Source organism: Solenopsis invicta, chromosome 5, assembly GCF_016802725.1.
Source record: "Solenopsis invicta isolate M01_SB chromosome 5, UNIL_Sinv_3.0, whole genome shotgun sequence".
NCBI lineage: Eukaryota > Metazoa > Arthropoda > Insecta > Hymenoptera > Formicidae > Solenopsis > Solenopsis invicta.
The window spans coordinates 21363220-21386813 of NC_052668.1; the positions used below are offsets into that span (position 1 = coordinate 21363220).

The 23594-nt window shown below is 35.8% G+C and overlaps 5 protein-coding genes and 1 long non-coding RNA gene across 7 annotated transcripts; 4 read left to right on the forward strand and 2 right to left on the reverse strand.

Moving 5' to 3' along the window:
* Positions 1-1120: 1120 nt before the first annotated feature.
* Positions 1121-5862, reverse strand: LOC105195140. Its single transcript, XM_011160403.2, has 4 exons — positions 5530-5862; positions 4287-4523; positions 3395-3602; positions 1121-3310 (listed from the first exon to the last, which is right to left on the reverse strand). The coding sequence occupies exons 1-4, from the start codon at positions 5597-5599 to the stop codon at positions 2752-2754; spliced, it is 1074 nt and encodes a 357-aa protein (XP_011158705.2). The 5' UTR covers positions 5600-5862; the 3' UTR covers positions 1121-2751.
* Positions 5863-9966: 4104 nt separating this feature from the next.
* Positions 9967-16443, forward strand: LOC105195141 (protein PFC0760c). Of its 2 annotated transcripts, none has more exons than XM_039449329.1 (6): positions 9967-10147; positions 11705-11787; positions 12134-12319; positions 12573-12662; positions 14245-14413; positions 14580-16443. In XM_039449329.1, exons 2-6 carry the CDS (start codon positions 11712-11714, stop codon positions 15721-15723), a joined length of 1665 nt encoding a protein of 554 aa, XP_039305263.1. In that variant the 5' UTR covers positions 9967-10147; positions 11705-11711; the 3' UTR covers positions 15724-16443. The 2 variants fall into 2 exon arrangements, with proteins under 2 accessions (XP_039305263.1, XP_011158706.1); XM_011160404.3 differs by having other exon boundaries at positions 9968-10147; positions 11700-11787.
* Positions 16444-17192: 749 nt separating this feature from the next.
* On the forward strand, positions 17193-19123 carry LOC105195304. The gene is made up of 3 exons (XM_039449331.1): positions 17193-17470; positions 17988-18281; positions 18544-19123. Exons 1-3 carry the CDS (start codon positions 17386-17388, stop codon positions 18897-18899), a joined length of 735 nt encoding a protein of 244 aa, XP_039305265.1. The 5' UTR covers positions 17193-17385; the 3' UTR covers positions 18900-19123.
* On the reverse strand, positions 17977-19220 carry LOC120357796. Its single transcript, XR_005574804.1, has 3 exons — positions 19117-19220; positions 18209-18902; positions 17977-18114 (listed from the first exon to the last, which is right to left on the reverse strand). It is a non-coding gene; the product is annotated as an uncharacterized LOC120357796 (long non-coding RNA).
* Positions 19221-19475: 255 nt separating this feature from the next.
* On the forward strand, positions 19476-20784 carry LOC105195142. The gene is made up of 3 exons (XM_011160406.3): positions 19476-19918; positions 20193-20341; positions 20508-20784. The coding sequence occupies exons 1-3, from the start codon at positions 19531-19533 to the stop codon at positions 20679-20681; spliced, it is 711 nt and encodes a 236-aa protein (XP_011158708.1). The 5' UTR covers positions 19476-19530; the 3' UTR covers positions 20682-20784.
* A 71-nt stretch (positions 20785-20855) lies between these two features.
* LOC120357795 lies at positions 20856-23392 on the forward strand. Its single transcript, XM_039449330.1, has 5 exons — positions 20856-21334; positions 21535-21669; positions 21759-21845; positions 22125-22215; positions 22713-23392. The coding sequence occupies exons 1-5, from the start codon at positions 21259-21261 to the stop codon at positions 23179-23181; spliced, it is 858 nt and encodes a 285-aa protein (XP_039305264.1). The 5' UTR covers positions 20856-21258; the 3' UTR covers positions 23182-23392.
* The last annotated feature ends 202 nt before the right edge of the window (positions 23393-23594 follow it).

Below are 23594 nucleotides of genomic sequence, written 5' to 3' on the forward strand. Positions count from 1 at the left end.
TTTGCCGTCGATAAAATCTAATACGTGTCTGCACAAATGATTAATTACGTCTATGTTCGCGTAATTTTTCATTTATTATAGTCTGAATTATTTTGATTAAATTTAACATTAATACACATCAATACAATTATACCCATATTTTGCATATTTATTTTTACTTAAAAAAGGTATTTAATAGTAACGGAGAAAATTTGGTTCTTTAATAATAAAGCAATCGTTATTTAAAGAAACATTTTATACTACGTTGACGTATTTCTTTCAATCTATGTCCGTTTGACGTATTTTATTTTAATCTATGTTCTGTAAACGTATTGTTTAAATTATGTCCGGTTGACGTATTTTTTTTCAATCTATGTCCGGGTGAACATAGACAAATTTTTATAAAAATTTATTTGTCCTCCACCTAGCCTAGGCGATGTCCCTCAAGATCACTGGTATCATCAGTAGATAGACTATTTCATGCCTTATAACTTTTATCTGAAACACTTTTATGTAAAACTTATATATTTCGCGAAATGTTACGGAGTGCTACGGAGTGCTACAGTGTGCTGTGGAGTGCTACGGAGTTAAACGCAATAACTTAGTAATAAAGAAAAAATGGAAAAAAGGAAAGTAATAAAGAAAAAATAACTTTATTATTTGAACAGCTCTTGAAACCAGCTATTAGATTGTGTAATAAAAAATATGACATTTTTTTTAAAATTTTTTTTATCTTCCACCTAGCCTCGACGATATTCCTCGAGGTCGAACTGGTATAATCAGGAGATGACCATTTTATGCTCTATAACATTTATCTGAAACTGGAAAGTAATGGAAAAAATACGTCAACCATATAGATTGAAAAGAGTACCAACCGGACAGAGATTGGAAAAACGCTGGCATGGCGCCTCTCAGGTTTCTCTCTGCTCCTGCACATAGTATGGAAGAGAACCGTAATATCGACATAGCACCACTGAAAACCACGAAATGTTCGCACCTAAACTCGAAGCGTGACCGCTTTCAAGTTCCTCTCTGCCCTACCCACGCCCGATGAAAAGTACAGAAATTAATAGAAGAGATAAAAAAAGGAGGAGGAGGAGAGGAAAAGGGGAACTTTAAGTCGACGATCAAGACAAACATGAAGAATGATGAATATTTTATTTTTTTATTTATTATTTCCATGTCACATGCGGAATAATTGCATATCCTTACGACAGTTGTATAGCCTATTTCGTTCACTATTTAGTACCTTTGTATGTACACGGATGATATCAAACTGTCGTTGTATTTTCTCTGAATTTATTATAGTGTCGATGGGCTTGAAAAATAAGAAACGCAAAATACGCACGATGAAAATGCCTAAGCTAGTTGATGAACAACTCCTGATTTCTTAGAACTAATTGTCGTCGAATCTTTATTTTAATTTTAAAGTAAGTAAATCGCTTGTAGTTAGTTAGCAACTGATCAACTAAGTTTCCAGTAAAACGTAGAAATCAATCGTACGTTTAGTCAAAATCTTGTGAGTAATTATCGAAGAATTAGTACATCGTCGCGCAAGAAGGAACGATTTCGAAGTGAAATCGAGAGTAAACATTGATCACAATCGCGGGAGATCATACTGGAGGAGCTGAGCGAGTATAAATAATTATAAAATAAATCGGAATAACGCTTGTCGATGTATATTTTGTTGATAATTAAAATTATTGGGTTTGTGTAGTCAAAATGTCGGATTTTATAAATGAAGGATGCATTATTTTTGATAATGTGTGTATATATAAAATTTATTCAAAATATTTTTTATTTGAATTAATACAGTGTTTATAATATGTTTTTGCACTGTGAATTCCTTGTTATGTAGAATTCTTGGTTTTTACTTCCAAAATATTAAATCGGTGTCTCTCTGAATAGCTTCAAGTTCTATGAATCGTTTTACAAAATTTACTGAAATAATACTTTGCGTAGCTTGCAAAATATTAAAGTTTAAATTTAATATGATAGCTTAAATCTCTAGATTTTTCATATTTTTACCTTAGAATGCACTTTTGTTAAATACTAATAAATGATTACTGATTTATAAATATTAATTTTAAGCCAAGAAAAATGAAGAAATATACAATGTATATTGTATATTTTGTATACTTGACTTACAATTTAGTGTCACTATGTTAGCCATCTTTTTTCATAAATAATAAAATTCGACATTTTGGGAGCAGCAAACTGATTATTATAATAACAAAACTTTATAGTTTAGTAATCTATAAATAAAGCTTGTGGAAATTATCTCTTCACACATTCTATAAATAGTTGTTAAAATTATCAACAAACAATTATCAATAAACTTTATATAGCTTTATATTAAAATTAAGAAAATTTGATTTCTCGTGTGCTATAGTGCAGTATAAAAACGATATGGATATGATGACAGTAATTGTGCTACTATCGAAAGACGGAGATGCTATCAAAGATTGAATTACGATGCTAAGATATAATCTTATTTTGCTACCGTAAATTGAAATGATACTGATTTACAGCATTGTCAGAGCTCCGTGATATTATCGAGAATCACGATCTTTACTGATCGCGAAGATTGAATTACCGCAGTTATGTGTCACCCTATGACGAGTGAGATGATCGAACGAAACGATGAAATCTTCTCTCCATCGCCCAGCTCCGCGTGCATACGTATGAGTGTAGTCTACGTGCGGCACTCTAGTTCTAAAGGAAGGAGTCGGCAGCGGTCTCCTGCACGAAGCACCGACTACACGACGTAGCTCAGATCTCGTTGACGTGCTGATGAATGTTGTACGCCCGTCCCCCTCTTCTAGATTCCTTCGGCACCACGACTCGATGTAGCGGCACCACAGCCTCCGCTTCGAGCTTCCTCTTGGTTTCTTCGGTCGCGTTTTTCTCGGTCATTACATCGCTTGGCCTGGAATAAACAAACGTGGTCTCCGCGCCTTGGGACTGCCCGATAGTCGCTGAACCTTTCAGGACATTGTCTTGGGCGCTCAACAGCTGCTTGAAGCGCTCGTCACTCTTCTCGTTCTGAATGATATCACCCATGTTGCGAGCAAATCTTGAAGACACGTCAGTCGGTGGTTCCAATGTTCTTCCATTATTCGTCATTTGCTGTTGATGATGGTCCTCCGATGATTGTCCGTTCTCCTTGCTCGTGAGATTCAGCTTTGGATTCAAGTTGAGACCCAGCCATTGAGTGAACAACGCGATACCCTGCTCGGCGCTGGCGGACACCGCGGCAATCAGTTCGTCGGTGTTCAGGGTATCATCCTCTTCGTCTGCGTTGTTGGCGGGCTCCGTCGTCTCCGTGATGCTGCGAGGAAATATTAGGAAAAAAAAGTAAGAGATTTTTTTCGTATTTCGCAAACGTTTTTAACTAGATCGCAAAGATACCTACGCGGAGACTTCTACTTGTCGAACACCCTGATAAAAGTTGAAGCACCCTATGTGGTACGTGGCTTGCGGCGCGCCCAACAAAGCCGGCTCGATTACCATGCAGCCATCGTAGCCACCGACATCAGATTGTTTCACCGATGTAAATCGCGCACAAATCTGCGCCAGATCTGACAACAGGTTCATGCATGTCGGTTTGTTGACCGCGTTTGCTGCAAGAATATAAATTCGACGATGACAAATTTAATCTAATCAGTTTGTCATTTATTTGATAAAAAAAAGCAAAGACATTGTAATAAACACAAATCGGAACATGAAATGTATAAATAGAAAAATTTTTAAATATTTAAACTTATATTATTTTTTTTAATTAAACTTTTGTCAATTTAACGCATAAGTTTATTCAAATAATTTAAGTTGCAAGTTATTGCATATTTAAATATTACAATAAAATTATATAACGTTAAGCAGACATAATTTGTTTACATGAAGAAATTTTGTATAGTTTAATTTTAAAAAATATATATTTATATTAATCCATAATTATTTTTATAAGTTGAAAGAAAAAAATATGAAATAGAAAAGAACAATATCTGTATAAATCAAGAATAAAAAATTTTTCAATACTATTCTTATCAAAGCAATCATTGTGCTCTTTAGCATAATAATTAGTAATTATTATAAATTACTGAAATGAAAAAATTAAAAATACTTTACTAAAATTTAAGATTAATCAATTCTTTAAACAAAAATTGAATTATGTATAAACCAGAGAGAATATAATATTTTTTGTTTCTGTACGAAACATGATGATTGGTAAATAAAATATATTAATTTTAATTTGATTGTAATATTTGATATTTTTTTTTTCTATGTATTACGATTTGACTACTTGCCAATCTTTATTGTAGCATTGTGAAGTGGATTGTCGCCGTAGCTCAAGTTCAATGAGATATTCTGTTCCTTTTGCTTGATGTTGACACATGCCGGCCCACCTAGATCAATCGTGGCCGTCAAGTTCAGATCGATGCAGCAGAGACAGCCGGACGTCTGGCACAGGCACTTGGACTGCGGCGTGGTCGATCTCGCCTCGACCTCCGGAAGATCCCACGAGAGTAACGAGAGTAGGGTCTCTGCGAGCAGGAAACGCATGTGTGTGTATGTGTGCGCGCGTGCGCGCGTGTGTGTATTTGTGAGATAAGGGACGCGCGCGGCAGAGAAACTCGGAATAGAGAAATCGGAACGAAACGAAAGTCGCGCCGCCGATCGAAAGTCAAATGGGAGCCAAATTTCTACGCGTTTCTCCGCCGCGTCGTAAAAGTTTCCTTTGGGTTCTCTCTCGGAGGAATGACGAATCAGACTGTGACATTTGAAACGTTCATGCCCACCTTCATGAATCGGGGAGCTACACCTGGGTGTTAAGTGTGCCAATGTATGGATTTCCATCGGACTTTCTCGCGCATTGTCAAGACCGAGTGGCCGAATGACAGTTTTGAGGGCATCCTTTGTTAGATTTTTATGGCTAGGTCGACGATCGACAATGGAGACAAAGGGAGTATAAAATCGAGTGGCGTGAGATGAAAGTGAAATTAGAAAACGTTTCTAATTTAAACTGTCATCGTAACACTCTTACATCGAACACTTTTACATTAATTTGAAACGGAACGTTAATCCGAATGTAATTCTAAATCCAAAAATTAGTTTTTTTAAAAATAGAAAATGTAACAGAAATTAAAATTTTAAATATATTACATTGAGAAAAGTAGCTCTTTTCTCTCTGTAATAAAACTCAGTAATATTTTTTGACAAATAACACACTGTAAAAAATTATTTATACCAATAATAAACTACTATATTTAAATTATCTTTACTTCGCGGCAAAGCGAATTAAACGCTGATAGACGTTCTAAACAAATAGAAAGTAATCAGTCACGTAATCTCTTTTTTGCAATCGCGATTATCACGTGAACGATACGAAACAACAATCGCTGTCGCGCCGTCGCGTTGCACCGAGGTTGGTAAACACGTGCGTTCGTATCCGCGCATTGAAATCTCCGGCGCGCGTCGCGATCACCCGCGCGAACTCGAATTTTCGCACCAGCCATTCTTAATCGCCGTGTTTTGCCCCGAATAGCTCACCGAGTAATCCAGCGGACGCGACGACCACCAGGGTGACCATCAACACCAGGATCGTGGCCTTCACAGCCATAGTGTGCGTTTCCCAAAAATTACTGTTCGCTCAACAGGGCCGTTTCCTTGACGGCGAAGAACGATCGCGCTCGATCCCTCGGTCGAGCAGCAGTCGGATCAGGATCTATCGCGTTGCTGTGACCGCGCGAGTGACGGATGGTGCAAAGTTAACTTAACGCGCGAGTGAGGAGATCTTCGGAGATCCTGCCCGGCAAAGAAGAAGCTTAAATCTGGACACGGCGCCGGTATCGCGGGTGCCGGATCGTCGACCGGTTCGGCGGTCGGCACGAAAACAGGGGACAGGATTGGTCAGGACCGTCGTGTCGGTGGGGCACCCCGACCGGCCACCGTCGGCGCGCGATGCGACGCGACGAGGGGGCAACAAACGGCGGGCAAGGAACCTCATCTGGGTGACCGGGTGACCTCCTTCCTCCGTCAGCCTGATACTCGGGGGGAATAACTCGCGAGCGCCGGCCGTCGGCGCCGCGCCGCGTCGACATAGGGCTACGAATGGGGGACAGAAGGCATTGAGCTACTCTTCGGGGATTATCATCCGCGATGCTGAATGATCTTGAAGACGGTTTTCCTTTGTGATCATCAAAGCTTTAGATTTCAGATACAACGGCTAGCGCTGCATTTTTCTGGAAATTTTGGCGAAAGCGGAAAAAATGGAAGTGTACATCTTTTCTCTTTGAAAATTCTTTGTGGGGTATCTCGAGGTGTTTTCACGCTCTTCCACTCTGAGTCTTTGTTGCGAAACAAAGTAAAATCCCATTGCATTCAAATGCCATTGTCACAATTTTTTATCCGCGACTCAAAAAAATGATAAATTGTAATTTCCTAAAATTTGTATTATATCTTGTATTAAAAATTAATTATGTTGATAACGGAATTTATATATGAACATTTTTAAATATTTTTTTCAAAATTTACAATCGGTTTTTTAAAGAGTTTTATTTATATAAGAGTTTTATTTGAAATTATAATATTTATTATTTACATTGACATTAACAAACTTTTTAAATATTTTAACATTAAATTTACAGGAATTAAATTATTTCAACTTCAAATATCCCATAGTTGAGACCGTCATTTTATTTATCAATGGATAAATTCATTCGCACTAAAGTACCAAAAATAAAATAAAAAATGCATGTTGAAGATATTTTATTTTAGTATTTTGTTGAACACAATTATACTCGTGGTAAACACGTGCAATTGTATCGTCCATGCATTGAAATCTCCGGCGTAAACTTTGCGAGATTACCAAACGTTCCAATTTCGAATTTAATTATCGATGCATTGCTGACTTCTTGCTCTCTAAGTTTCCGTACGGATTACCTGCATAAAACTTCCGCAAACAAAAAAAAGCACTTTCTAACACGTACGTGTAATGTGCCCAAAAAGGCTCGTCTTACTTCGCGCACGAATGTTTTCTAATTTAATAACGCGCGGGTACTTCTCCTTCTTTTTTTCACTCGAGAATCCTCTCGTCGGCTTTCACCGTTTGAAGAAAAGTCACGGTCTCCGACTCGCCAACTGCAAAATCACTTACGATACCGTCCTATCGATTGCACAGCGTGTCGCGTTCTTGATATCTTCCTTTTTCTGGACGCGTGGGCGCGGTTCGCCACGCGTGACTATCAGAAACGAGAAACGGAGCGAAATGTGTGTTGACGTGACCGCGGAATGGGCCGAGTGAAAAGACATTCTCCCTCGAAGGGGAACATTCCTTTCTGAAATAGGCCCGATTCGTTATAACAGCGACTTTCTCTATTCGCTTGTAAAATTTATTTATTTACCTTTTTTGCGTTAGAAACGCGCGCGAAATATAGTATATCGAGTGGCGCGTTGGCGACGAAGCCACGGGACGAGGTCACGAAATGTAGATTACGATTTCTCGTCACAATCTCAAAAATACGTCGGGCCGAAGAAAGAAATCGATTTCTCCCCCGGAGCTTTCGGAATTACGTCAGACGAGGGAACGACGATCGGAAGCGACTCGCTCGTAAATCGCTCTGTCATCGATCATCGCCGCACGGAAATGATCGTTAGATAATTGCGCAAATAATAGCGTCGTGCGTCAACATCGCCAGACGTCAATGTCACGAACAAGTGGTTACTCCGCCTTAATTGCGGATCTAATTGCATTGACAAGTGCGGCAGTACTTGTCGGGATCGCGCTCGCGATCCTCCTCTCTTTTCCATTTCTTCACTCCCGCGACGCGATGCAACTGCAGAGGGAAGCCGGGACGCAGCGTCCGATCGAACAACGATTATCCCACGACGTTACGTAAAAACTCGTTTGCTCCCCGCTGGATCGGAATGGCCCACATATTTCCGGGTCGCGCGTCTCGTTCATCGACTTAGGAACCCCCCGAAGATCAAATTATCATCTTCGAGATAGCTTCCGGATATCGATGGGATCAAATCGGGATGTGCTACACTAACTTCCGCACGAGTCTATCGTTAAACAAGTTTGCATTCTTCTGGCTTTTAAAACACCGCGCCGGAGAACAATTTTCATCCAAGTGTTTATCATATATTTACAACAATTATTTTTTATTATAATGGTTAAAAGTCTGGCTAACGTTTAAGATACATTTAAACGTTAGAATTCAGAATCTCTTCACTAGAAACATATTTGAATTTTGAGTACTAAAGTTTTCCTTCTATTTATAAGCTATTGTCTCTCGAAGTATCGTTAAAGAGATGGAGTATCACGTTCCGATGCGATAGCAACTACTCGCGATAAGCTTGATGCCATCGCTATCGGCGACCCGGCCGAGTATCGGGGAATGAACGAACAAATATTAACCAAGGTGAACCACTCCTGGCCACTACTTTCTTCGACCCACTAACCGGAGAAAGGCCCCTCCTTAACCGCCAAAACACGATTCCGCGGATCGATCGGAGGCGAACGAACGAACATACAAACAAATGAACGAATGTACGAACGTACATACGAGCGAGCACCTGCATTAATTTCGCGCTGCACTCGTGTCGTTCGTTGAGTTCCGGATATTTCTCTTCTCTTTCTTCTCTCGTACGACGGCGAAACTCCCGCGAGAGACTGGACGCGCACGAAAGTGGGTCTTCAGTTAGAATTTGTGTCGCGAACCGTGGTATTCGCGACTGGCACAAATTTATGGTGTCGGTTGATCGCAGTTTGACACAAAAATTAGAAAATATTTAGAGGAATTGAAATAAATCGATTAATGATGTCAACTCTCATTACTGTACGTCAATTTCTAATTTTCTATTGAGGATGAAGCTACCAGTCTTTTCGAGGCTAAAACAATTGGAACTGCAGTAATTTATTACGCATATAATTATATACATATATGTATATTACATATAAAACTTTTAGTTTATATTATAAATTTATATTTATAATAATTATAATTTTATTATTACTATAACAAAGAAGATTCTAAAGAACGATTAAACTTTTGTGTGGATACTTCTCTTTGTTCACATACGTTATCTTTCAACAGGTGTTCGACAGATTTCAAAGAGATTTATTGCTTACCAGGAACTGTGTATATGAAACGATGATATGGATGTCAAAGCAATTAGTATGTGCAATGCGAATAAAGAATTGATGTCACTTGCGCTAATTGTAGATGCACTACGAGTCATCGATATAGTTTCATCGGCAGTAGGTCACACGTTATTATAGCGGCTGTAAATTAATTAGTACCTACAGTGTCCATAAAATGGAATTAAATCATATGTAAGATTTAAATTATTATTTTAATTTGTAATATAAAACATTGACTTATATAAGAAAAAAAATGAAGTATGTAAAATTTAATCTCACAAAATTAAATCCTGAATATTAGAGAGTAAATGATTTAATTTCGCTGAAAGATGACATTTTTTAAAATCTAATACTTTGATAAATTTTTTTGCGCGTACATCGCCTTGAAATATTTTTCAGAATATTTCATATGCCATTCAACTATTTGTGATAACAATTTAAACAAATTCGGATAAGAGTATCGCGAGGATCGTCCCCGGGGCGGCTTGTCGCTTTTTCTGCTGGAATCCGGATGCAATTAAAGGATGTCGGAAGTCACCAGCGTGACTTTCCCCTCTCCCGCGGATATTTTCGTGCGAGTTGAATCATCCGGAACAATCTTCATTCATTCGTGTGCGCCGCGTGCGCCTGGTACCGGTTCGCGGAGAGATGGAAAAGTGGACTTCCCGCTTTCGTCGTCGGGACGACGGCGACGCCGCGCCGTCGCGTCGTAGTCCGATAAAGGACGACGTAGAATCGGAAGCGAACGACGCGACGTGGTTGGCGTGGGGCCACCTCTGATTTACCTAGAGCGCATTAGAATGTAGCGCATTAGAATGTTTAATAATCCTAGCAGCGGCCCGGCGGACAGGTGGTGGTGGCCTGACCGACTTTTAAAGAAACCTTGGGGGGAGTTGGGCGGCATCTTCAGTTGGACATTGGCCTCCGTAAGACGAAGAGTCAGGGAAAAAGAGCCGTAGGGTGCAGGAGACAGGAGAGCACGAGCACGGCTGCCCCCTCGGATTTCTTCTCAACGACCCACAGGTGGGTAGAGTCAACTACAATTTGTCCGTTTGCCGGGTTTGAGAAACTGGAAAGCGCGCCGCGATAAAAACGAGAAGTCGTTCGTTAAAGAATCAATTACCCTCACGTTGCAATTGATTCTTTAAGCACAAGACGTGCTTCTTCATATAAACAATTCCTTCACAAAGTAATATACGTTTTTTGAACGGCTTCTACGTTACCTTTAATAGAACCACATGTTTGACATTAATTAATGTAAGAGTTTACGTAAAATTCATGTCATTTAATATTTAATTTATTCAAGAATTAAACGTCATATATTAAATTGAAGTAATACAATCTAGATCCGGCACACGTAATTAATTAACACATATTATTCACTTACAATATTTACTGTCTACTTTCTACCTTCTCTCAAAAATTGTATAAAGAAGTCTGTAACAAGAGCAAATGGATAAAGCGAGTCCTAGAAATAATTTCATGAATCACCATTTGTGCTGAATCAAACTTCTCGCACTGTCACTTCCGCGATTCGATCTCTGCACGGGACACAAAGACGCGCGAGGAATCAATCTCATGGAAGACACGTCCAAGTATATAGCCTCGACCGTGTTCCATCACCTTGACCATATGTAACGTGCTTTATAACGGTGACACGAGTTTGTTTGTCCCGTGCGTAAAGCCGCGCGCGTCTCCTCGGTCGTGCTACTAAAGTCTACCAGTCGAGACTCTCGAATAAGCGTCTTTCCTACGCGCACGCCTTTGACCGTGACCGGGATTTGGGTCAACCGGTCGCTGGCGTACGAGAGGAACTCACGTTTGTAACCGGAAGGAGAATACGGTTCGCGCGTAAAGCCGCGTCTGGGACGACTTGACGGATTGTTTATGTGACAAATGAAAATGTCGCGGTGGTTCTAGTAGAGATGTTTTAATGAATCAGGAAAGGCAGAAAGGTACAAAATTATCTTTCTCGCTCTATCTCGACGATTGATGAGCGGAACGGTCTCTATTGTTCGCCAACAAAGACTATGGGATAATCATCGGAAAGTGGCAGAAATAATTATGAAGGAAGAAACACACGTCCAACGCAGTCTTTCATTTTTAATGTACTCTTTGTGAATAGGAAGCTAAACGCACTCTGCGTAAAATTGAGTAGCGTTATTTCAAAAGTCGCTGAAAAGTAGTGAAATGTAAAATAACTATGCTGAGAGATTTCTAAAACTAAAATTAAAATTATTGCATTTCAAAAAGACCTAAAAGCTTTAGACATGTTTGTTAATGGAGATTGAATGGCTTAAGAAAACTTTTACTTTGCAAGTATATGTTAATTGAAAAAATACATATTACGAAAAACGCATTAATTACAAATAAGTCTTGCTGTAGTCTCTGATGTCTGTTTCGGCACGCGCGTAAAATCTTTTAACGCTTTTATAGTTTCTATTGTCGCACCTTCATCGGGATTGGTTGAAAGAAACTGTGAATGAGATTAGAACGTACGTGCCATTACATACGAGATGAGCATTTGTCACAGTATAATAACGCCAGCATTATATACTCTTGGCATTGTTTCTAGAATAGCGGAAGGATGCGACTGTCGACGATTTTCGAATTGTTGCTGATCCTCTTGTTGGTGGCTTTTGCGGCTTACGGTCGAGTAATTGGTGAGACACAAATTTGAAAAGAAAATAATTAATAAGAAAGCAAAAATAAATAGTGAAGATTTCGAATATTTAAAAATTTTGATACAGACTCGATTACGTATATATGAATATAAAAAGAGTAATAATCATGTTGTTTAAAGTCTATCTGTAATTTTCGTTCAATTTTAGAATAGAATCTTTTAAATAATTTTATATGTATATTTCATTGAGTTTTAATTTTAATTGTGTACAATTTAATTACAAAATTTTTTTTGTAATTTTAAAATAAAATTATGAATAGGATTCTATCCTGAATTTTCCGATACGAATCATAGATCATCTAAAGTATAAATTAAAATGCTTGCAGATCGCAATGAGGCGTTGCATCGGGTGGCTCGTGCCACAAATAACGTGAAACAGAGCGACATAGACTTAACGACAATGTCGCTGAAACAGGCAACCGATAGCGTAAACCGATATTGCACCTGCAACGAGAATATCTGTAATTGCTGTCGGGACTTTCACATACCGCTAGTGCAGCTGAAAGGACCGGGTAATTATCACGCAACGTAATTGTGCTCGAAAAATGAAAGTGCAATGCGGGAACGCACATATAATGCGTTTGTTATCTTCATTAACGTCTTGTCTGATTAACTGTTACATATAGTGTGTCATGCCATATATTATGTCTATAATAGAGTTTACTTTTCCATATTAAAATTTTTCCATATTAAAATTTATTACGTTATATTTTTTATGAATGTATTATGTTACTGATGAAAGAATTTCTGTATCTGAAACTCTAGGATGCGCCTCGCTGCAGTATCTTCAGGGTGACAATTTGGCAGTTCAATTGAGCTTCGGCGACAACATATTAACCAGCACTATCGTTAACGGTAATCAGTAACGGTGACGATTAACACTTCTCCCCTTGCCACTTCCTCTGACTAATCAATATATCTCTTATAAATTATTTATTACAGAAAAAATTTTAAATGAATGTCAAGTCTTTTGAAAGCGTAATTTTATGTGATATTACGAAACAAAAAAAAAAAAATACATTGTTAAACATATACACAAAGTTACATCATTAAATAATTATTGATAGATCTCGTGAATATAATTTCTCAATTATTTAATATGTTTTCAATTGTAGTTTGAAATAATACCTATTATACAAAGAACTAGGCTTGATAAATGACGTTGAGAACAATGTTTCTCTTTGTTTAGTGGACAATTAACATCGCGTGCCTTTTACAAAAAAATAAAGCACGCACGTGTACTGCGCGTTGACAGTATTAACGAGAAAAGTGTGTTAATTGCGTGTGAATCAACGTTCGAAGGATACATATTAGCGTAACGTCCAGGAAGCTATAATCCGACTTTCACCCAGCGTGTGTGTGTCATTGTCAATGGGACTCGTCGAGTACGCGCACATAGTGCTTGAAACTTTTACTTCCTTTTAAAGAACGTGAAACTATGCGCGCAATAACTCCTTGAAAGAAAAAAAAATATTTTTGCCCCGTTACATCGGACAAATTTCACATTATCGTACCAGTTCCGTATGCGCGAGATCGATTTCTCCGGTATGCGTTCGTGAAAAAATGGATTACGAAGTCAACGCGCGGTAACGTGCAGGCGCCACTCGACGAATTTGTGTCAGTCTAACGGAGCGAAAGTATTTGTACAGATAATTTTTCGAGGTTGACGTCGAGTGTGTTCAGTTTTTTTTTATCATGTTTGACGACCTCGATTTGTTTGAACTATACAGATTTTAGATATCATGGCCCATAATAATGTCAAGGTTGAATACATAGTAGCTAATTAAAAAAGTTAAACAAAGTTAAATAAAATTAAAAAGTAATCTAATAACTTTTAATTTAGTTATTTTCAAATCATTTAATTTTTAACTTTAATTATTTTAAAAAAATGTAAACTTTAATTCATTAATTTAATTTTTTTTCGAGTTAAAAATTTATCTACGTAAAAAGAAAGAATACATTCCGACATAAAAAACAATATTTTTTTATCATTTACATAAATTTAATTTACAAATAAAATATTAAATTTATTTGATGATCCATATTATAATTGTTTTATAATATAATTTTTAAAAAAATTACAAATTTATAATTTAATATAAGCAACGTTTTTAAAAAAATTAATTATGACTTTAAACTTAACTTAATCTAAATGTAACTTTTAACTGAGTTATTGGATTTTTGTTACTTTTAATGTAACAAAATTAATTGTATAAGTTATTAACTTTAATTTAGATAAAAATATATATTAATTCAACTAAATAATATTGAGATATGAGGCGTCTCTTAAAATGCGTTGCTGAAGATATCTCTGGTAACTCACTTTAATAGAACCGTTTCGATTAGATATTTTACTTTGCTTATCAGAGGTATATTATTTAGAAATTTTAAAAGAATTATATCAAGCTCAACATGCATCATACATTGCGAATTTTAGGAAAGAATCCAAAGCCTGTATGCGTACCGCTACCAGGTGGCTTCACTCATTTCTGTGGCAGAATTTATTCCATTCAACGTGACGCGAAGAATCATTTTAAAGCATGCCTCGGTCTGGAATTACAGTCTCCTACCGAATTGGAAGCTACTCTTCGTGTTAGTTGCTTCAGGTACTTGTCAGTAAAAGTGTAACAGTAATAGATCTAAATTTTCTTTTACCTAATTTATATACAGATACAAGAATTTCTAAGGAAAAAAGTTAAAATGATTTAATATATAATTGTTTGTTACAATTTTATCGTAAGCAATATTTCGCAATTTATTTATGAATTTCAGATTTGGCCCAGATGGTCTGAAACTTCGACCGGCCGAGCCACTTCCGACTGTCGAGACAGAAGCGTCAGAGGAAGATGATGATGATGATGATTTTTTCGGGCTTGGTGCGGATGACGACGACGACGATGAAGATGAAAGTCCCAGTCAGAATTCCGTCCCCGATGCCTCTACAGTTGATGAAGTACAGGAATCAGACGATGAGGACGATGAGGACGACCTATTAGGCTTCAGTGCTCTGCTGGATATCTTTACTGGCGATGATGAGGAGCCAACGAGAGATAGAATAACCACTGCGCCGCCTTTGCTGGAATTCACTATACCGATTCTACCGCGGCCAACGACTCCCTCATCGTTAGAGGATCATGAGTTACCCCTTTCCCCCGACGAACAGGACAGTAACTATGAGGAGAACGACACCCAAGAACCGTTCAAGGCAGAAGAAGGAGGAGGAGAAGAAGAAGAAGAAGAAGAAGAAGAAGAACAAGAAGAAGAAGAACATACGGGACTGTTCGAGAGCAACACCGAAGACAACACTGACGAGAACCAGGAACAAATCACGGAACCCTCTAACAAAATCGTGTATACTACAAAACCCAATAAAACGTCGACTGTCATTAAAGTGAAGAAGGGAGTCGTGGGAGACAAAAAGAAACCTACAGTAACATCGGCTAGCGTTAATGCTATTCATGATCCTGTGAAGCCAGGGAAGAAACCCATCAAGGACGAGGACGATGAAGACGATGATGACGACGATGACATTTTGGACGATGATGACGAAGATATCGATGACGATGAAGACGACGAAATTCTCGACGATGATGACGATGACAAAGACGATGACGAAGACGAAGACGAGGAGGACGAAGATAAACTGGACGATGAGAAGCATGCTGACCATGACGACGATGAGGAAGAAAAGGCCGAGGACCTTGCCGATTTGATTGATGATGACGACGACGACGAGGAAGAAGATACCATGTTGAGTGCTCTTATGGGTACTGGGAAAAGTAAGAAAAGCAAGGAGGGCACGAAGACCAATCAGACAAACGTCCACGAGCACGACGATGAGGATTACGAACTTGAATTTCTTGCCAGGAAGAGGCATTCCAATGAAAATCGTCAAAGCAAGATCACGAGGCTTTGAAAAGAGTGTCGCACCAGTCAGTAGGATAATTCGAAGTCGAAGAAAGCTCCTTCTTATCTGGCCATGAATTCGTTGGCTCAACAAAACTTGAAGCGTTTTGTTCAGATCAGCGGAGCATCGTCGAAGATTCGGGATTGGTATAATTGTGACAGTGCAACCTATTTTTTAACGATAAGATTACAAGAGTCAACTTTTCTTGGCGCGTAATTTCGTGATAGCGCTTTAAAATCATGGTTGCGTGTTATCACGATATCCCAATTGTTTCACAACGATAAACCGTTGCAAAAGGTCATTAATTTTGAAATATCTGTTAACTAATTTTATTGTTGGAAAATGAGCGGTTTACGTCGCTATCACAATTATCTTGTTTTTTTTTACGTAGTTAATTCTTTATTTATTGAATAATGTGGAGACTGATACGGGATTTTACAGCGAAGGTCGAAGAACTTTCTTAAGAGGAGGCTCAAATAGAATTGCGTAGAAGATTTTCATGTCTCGGAAACAAGATTCTAAGAAGAGATTCTTAAACATACGAGAATTTAAAATGATACTGTTTATAAGGAAGACTTATACTTATATATTGTTTGTGACCTCAGCCATAATAAATTGCTCGATTAGTTTAACGTTATTTATTAGGAGCAAATGAATATTTATGATTTATGTATTTATTAAGTTATTTATTGACTCTGTAATAAATAAATAAATATAACGCGTTATGTACATATTGCATTACATATTATGTGCCTCCTATAATTATTAATTTTATTTCTTATTATTAAATTTTTATTATAATCAAATTTAAATTAGTAATAACAATTTATTGAATAGAAGTCTAATTTACATTTATTTTTACAGTAATCGTTTACTTAAGCTTTCTTCGTGCGTAAAAATAAAGATCTATAAGATTTGATATTGAGCAACAATGTCTTACGACACATTAAAGATAAAAGTTTTATTCTAGTAGGTAAACAAGCATTGAATGTAATGATTCAGTCGTGATAATAACGCACGTGCTTTAAGAAAACAGATTCTTATCTCTAATATTTTCTTAAATGACGAAATAATGTGAAACGAAACGTTAGAGCACCTGAATAAATTATAGTCTAATGTATCATTTTAGATAACATTATATTAAATTAATATATTCTTATTATTAAATTTAAAAATCAAGAGCTGATATCTTGATGTCACATCTTATAATTTTAAAATATAAATAGAATGTAAAGCTAAAAATATAAATAAAAATATGGAAAAATTTATTTTGAAAATATGTGTATTTATTATTTTCTTGTTAAAACAAAAAAATAACTAATCCAATTTCCACGAGCTACATATTTTTACAAAGTTATAAATTTTTTCCAATTTTTGGGTTATTGAACTTTTCATGGATTTAATAATTATTTTTGAATTACATTATTAGCAAATGTCTTATATTTTTAGCAAAAGTAAAAGTAGGTTTACAGCTTTGTCTCCGATTACTCTTTGCGTCGTAAAACGTTACTTAATGGCGACAATTTTTATTCGAGCATTCTTATTTACCTTGTATGGAAAGTTGATGCATAATTAATGAACCAGGCGTCTCTGCGTCTTATACCTGGTCCAACGTGCCCAATTGTCAGTCTTCCGTTGGCATTGTAACGTGCAGGTCGAGCAACATCGATCATGTTATCTAAGTGGCTTCTAGTATTTCTTCTGGCCTTAGAACTCCAGAACAGTTCTGCCAACAATTACTTCAATAATCATATCGGTAATTAGAACGATGAAATGTCTAAAAATATAATCTTTTTACAATTACCTTCTAACAGTTTAATAATAAACATTTACAGAAAAATTAACAGTGCATTTTTGCTGAGATAAAAAACGTTACTTTCAAAGATATGTGGAACTTCCGTTTAAATTCTGTTGCTTGTATAATTATAGTAACAAATTATAAACAAGAAATATATTTTTGTTAGATGGCAAATATACAATTATTATATTGCAAAAATAATAAAACAATATTATATTTAATAGTAAAGCGTTATATATTATTATAAAAATAAATACAATTCTTACGCGAAAATGAATGACTTAAAGTCAAACCACATTTAACTAATTTACATATTGTTTTTTTTTCAGATAAATTATATTTGTTTTCTACTTATCTTTGTAAAATATAGTTACTTTTTTTAAAAAGTAAACAATTGTAATTTTTTACAGAGAAAAAGACGTATTCTTTATTCTTTTACATTTTTGATACATTCTTTAAGTGTTATTTCTTTCAGATGTAACCAAACTCAACATTCCGTTGACATTCTACAATCCGAACACGGGATTGACATTGACCGGTGCACTGGAGAAGATCGGTCGTAATCCTTTTCTTGGGATTGGTTTCCGTGGTGTAGAATGCGCCTGCAATCATAATTTCACGTGTAGCTGCTGCAGTAGTATCAACATAACTAGAATAAATTTTGAGCGTCATGCTTGCGGTAATGTAATATTTTACCCTCAAGACCTCGCCTTCAAGTTAAATCTTGTAATAAACGAGAGAGAAATTCTTGCTGCAGGTCCTATATCTTGTGAGTAGCATTCAATAATTTTTGCATAATATATTTTTCTATTTAAGATAATTATCTGTATTCTCCTGGTAAAAATAATATTAGATACTCTTCGGCCATTTCCGCTTTTCGATAAAATTAAAAAATTAATTCCTATAAATCAATTATGTAAACTTTTCGCAAAATTTATTGTTAATGGGCTTTCAACTTTTAATTAAATTGAATCTGTTGTAATTTACGTTTATGCGTACATTAATTGCATGATGTAAAAATTAATTTACAGTTAGGAATCCACCAGTGTTTTGCGTGCCATATCCTCCATTCGCCAATTTCTGCGTGCGTATCTTCGATATCTCCGTGGACGGCAATAATCTGCATGCATGCGTTGATTTCGAGATACGTGTGTTATCAACTTGGCCGCTTCTGATTGTGCATTTCGATTGCATAAAACTTGGCGCGGATGGAATCGCTTGGATGAAGCCCGAAAATGGTAGTAACGTCCCCCTTGCGATCCAACCAGAAGTGAACGGACCGGAAATATATGACCAAGTGGACTTTGAGCCAATTGAATTTCCAAACAATCATACTTGGAATATGACGCTTGAGGAGGAAAATATCATCGGCCAGTTGAAGCTGTAATATCTGTAAAATTGTAATGTTGTATGCATATAAAAAAATATTATTATACTGTAAATGTATTTATTATATCATCGTAGTTAATATATTTTATTTATTGTTGTATACATGCATGTATTTGTGATACAAACATATACATATATACATATATAAAATGTACATGTAATACGCGAAGTTTGTCTCGTTATTAAATAAAATACTTAATGTATGTAAGTATTACCTATAACAAGTTAGATTATGTTTCTTCGTCTTATTAAATAAAGCTTTGCTTCAACAACATTTTTTTCGAGAACTTTGCGTTATTAATATCTGGGCAGAATATTAGAATTTTATTTTTAACGAATAATTAACCTTACATCACACTGAGATAAAATAATTTTACATCCTCGCCGTATTGAAGTCATAGATATTGGAGACAGCATTTCCAAAGAATCCTATCGCTTCTCCATGACAAGTTCTAGTCAATTACAAAATGCGGGCGAGCGAGCCAAGCCTAAATTTCACCGCAAAACTGGGTCAGTACAAAGTGTCCGTTAACCGGCCAGTCGAGTTTCAATCGCCCAGCAAGGAAGCACATCTCGAGGAGATGTCCTCTTGTCTCGATTGAACGTTGGACCAGATCAGGAACGCAAAAATGAGAGCCGCCTGCTGGTTGCTATTGATCACCATCCTCGCACAATCATGCTCGCACCCAGAATCGAGCAACGACGAAAGTTTAACGACGGGAGAAATCATTAGCGGTGAACTCGGAAGTTTCTTTAGTTCGCCGGAAGATCTGAAGCAAGTGAAGATACTATTGAGGCAGGCCACGAATTCTTCAACTTCAGAAAACGGCACCGTCACCGCGACCAGACAAAGACCCTGTCAGTGTAGCGGTGGTGTCTGCGGATGTTGTTCAAGAATATTGTATGATACATGGAAACAAAAAGCCTGCGTGAATATCACATACGATCCCGATGAGTTTAGCTTCACCGCCAAAATCATGATGAACGACAGAGTTCTTTATACAAGGACTGTTTCTGGTAAGCACGAAAAAAAGTTTAACAATAGCTATCTAATGTATTTTGTTTAGTGTAGTGATGTAATATTTAGTAAATGTTCTCCAATATAACATAATCAATCATTTGGAATTAATTAGAAAAGTAAAATTAGCGTTTAGTAACTATCATCTATGCTTATTCTTATTATTTTTTATTAGACTTTCTTCAATATACAAACAAATTAATTAAAAAATTTATAAACGAAAGAAATAAGTCATTATATTCTTCCTTAATTTACCTTGTTGTATCCTTATAGGAAAGAATCCTAGACCGATATGTGTTCCTGTTCCAAGACTACCGATTGTCAGGGCATGCGTTAAATTTTATAATATATATTTCCAAGGCAGAAATATTCATCTGTGTCTCAATATGGAAGGAAAATTCCAGGATACTACACTGTTTAAGGTCAGATTTGAGAACCTAAAGAATTAAACATAAAGAATGTCATTGCTACACATATATACTTTCAAATTTAACACAAATAAAAAATTGCACATCTTATTATGTATAAATAATCATGTATAAATAATTTACTTTATATTATTTTGTCCGATTTCGTTTATTTCCACAGGTTAGTTTAGATTGTCTTAGATTCGGTTCAAACGGATTAGCTCTGTTGAAACCCGAGGATGGAGGTGGTTTGGGTCAAATTGAACTTTTTCCGGAAGATGCGGACGATAATGAAGATTATGATGATGAGGACGATGACGATGACGATGACGACGACGATGACGATATATTTTAAAAATAATTTTTAAGACAGATAATAATGATATTATAAATTATGTGCCATTTATGCATGCTCATTATCATTACTTTTAATATAAATAAACGCACACAAAAAACTATTTAAACGTGATGTTTTATTACAAGAGAGCGGAATTGTATATCTTTTTAATGCGTATAATATTTCTTTCTGTAGATATCGAGCGACAATACTTTTTTATCTAAGTAATTTTTTAATATTAAATAATATAAAAAAAGATGTACATAACATTTTCAGTATAATGTACAACGTGCACTCTTTTGAAGAGCGTGCGTTATTTTTTTATCTCATTCATCGTAGGAAATGCTGTGTGTACAAACATAATAGTGAATTTCACGCCCATATATAATTTAAAGTGGACAAAAACGTTCCGGATATTTTCTAAAGGTTCACAATACAATGGCTCGTGATTGCATCCCGTGGTTGAACGGCGGGTGAAACGTGAAAGAGCAAAAAGCATTTAGTGTAAAACGAGACGTTGTTGGAACTCGTTAATAAGTTAATGTAATTACGACGAACGCGCGTACTTTTGCTAATTAACGTAATAAGTGTAAATATGGATCTGCGTAGCATTGGTGCTCTCGTCTTTATCTGGTTGTGTCTCGTTCGCGAAATTATCCTTGCTAATAAAAGTTAGTGCTAGCAATTAGTTTAACTTTTAATCATAATATGAGAAAATTTTATTTCTTTCCAAATGTAATATTAATATTCAGGGAGATACTTAACTAAATGGAATTAAATGGAAACTTTAACTTCAACAATAATTGAAATATATTTTATTGATTTTCATGAATTTATATTTTAAAACATTAATAGAGAAAACATTTATTAGGTACAAACATAGCAAGAGGATTTCTTATGCATAACACGATTTTGACTACTCGGCAACCATGCAACTGCTCGATGTCTTTTTCCTGCTCTTGTTGCCAAAGCGTGATGATTTTATATACTAGACAGGAGAAAAATCGTAAGTTTATAAAATTTAACTTGATATTTAAAATCGTTGTTAAAAAAATTGATATTAAATCAAGAATTAAACTACTGTATCTGTTATAGTGTGTGTCAATTTCACGTATCAGAGGAACGGATTAAATGTGGATGTCGCTTTGAGTTCGGATACAGTCAGTACCAAAACAGTTACGAGTTAGTATTTTCGATTTTAATCTGTGTGAATCTGAGAGTACACAGAATAAAAGAACATTCTTGTTTTGAGAATATCTTTCTTTTCAAAATGTTAAATATTGAAATAAGATTATATAGCATTAAAAACATAATGCTACATGAAAAAAATAACATTTTAAAATCAAAACTTAGAATTTTTTAATATTAAGCGCTCTTTAGATATTTATTATAATCATATTATATTAGCGAAAAAATTTAGAAAAATCATTATATTAGCATTTCTGTGAATTTATTTTACAGATTTCAGGCCGATCCAGTTTTGCGTGTACGTTCCTGGTTGCCGTTTTTCAACTGCATGTGTCAATATTTTGAAGCTCCATCAATTTCCTAGGTATGTGTTAAAATAATTATTTGGTCAAAGTTAGTAATCCGTGATCGAAAGAAAAAAATCCAAATTTTTTCTTGAACAGTTAATTCAATTTGAGATTCTTAAAATTATTTTCCTATTTCACTGTTACTATCTAGCTTATCTCCACACAATGAAAAACCCATTTTATCGAATAAAACAACATTTTATTGAATCAATTTTTCTTGTTTAGAAATGAGTAAACAACTTGATTTAGTGAATAAAATTCTTAATGATAAAAAATTATATTCTTGATTAGTATCTTTTATTTAAATTTTATTTAATTTTTATGTTAATATTATACTAAATTTTTTAATTAAATTGTTTTGTTCCGTCAATCAAAGCATTTGTTTGTTCATATGCAAACAAAAGATTTAATTAATTCAATAACTTTTTGTTTATTCAATAAATAGGTTTTTTAGTGTAGATATTTATTTCCAATTTGTTCTACAATTTCTAAAGATATGAATCATTTTATACAGCTCGATTACAGCTTGCCTTCGCCTCGATATTTACGCCAAGAAACAACTTTGGCAGATCAATTACGATTGTATAAGCATATCAATGGAATTGCCGATGATGTCGACTGACGTCGATTTAAGAACAGCGATCGAAGTAACGTCCGCCGCAGGAAGCGAACCATCACCGATGACAGAAGTGGCGACAGAAATGCCAGTGACAGAAGCATCAATGACAGAAATGCCAATGACAGAAGCGTCAGTGACAGAAATGCCAATGACAGAAGCGTCAGTGACAGAAGCGTCAGTGACAGAAATGCCAGTGACAGAAGCATCAGTGACAGAAGCGTCAGTAACAGAAATGGCAATGACTGAAGCGTCAGTGACTGAAATGCCAGTAACAGAAGCGTCAGTGACAGAAATGCCAGTGACAGAAGCATCAGCAACAGAAGCGGCATCAAGCGAAATGACGATTATGCAAAATCGGAAATGAATGTTACGGAAACAAGCGGAAGACTAGAAGAAATTGAGGAGACCTAAATATTCGAAATCGATTTTTCCGAAGAAATAACGCCAATTAAATGACGATCATAATTGTGATTATTGTGAACAGAAAGATAACAAGTAACGGCGGAATACTGAAAAAAATAATTAGCAAAATAATATTGAAGAAAATAATTAGTAAGCGGAATTAAAAATATTAAAGAGATAAATTTTACGAGTTATAGAACAGTAAATAGCAAAATAAGAACTAAATAAGTAAGACATTTTTCTCGAATTGATAATATTTTTCCATATTTTATGTATTCTTGTTCAATTATTATATTTAAATATTACGTTTCTATTATGTTAGTATAACAAATATTAATAACACAAATTAAGAATTAATTTCATCATTTTATTATT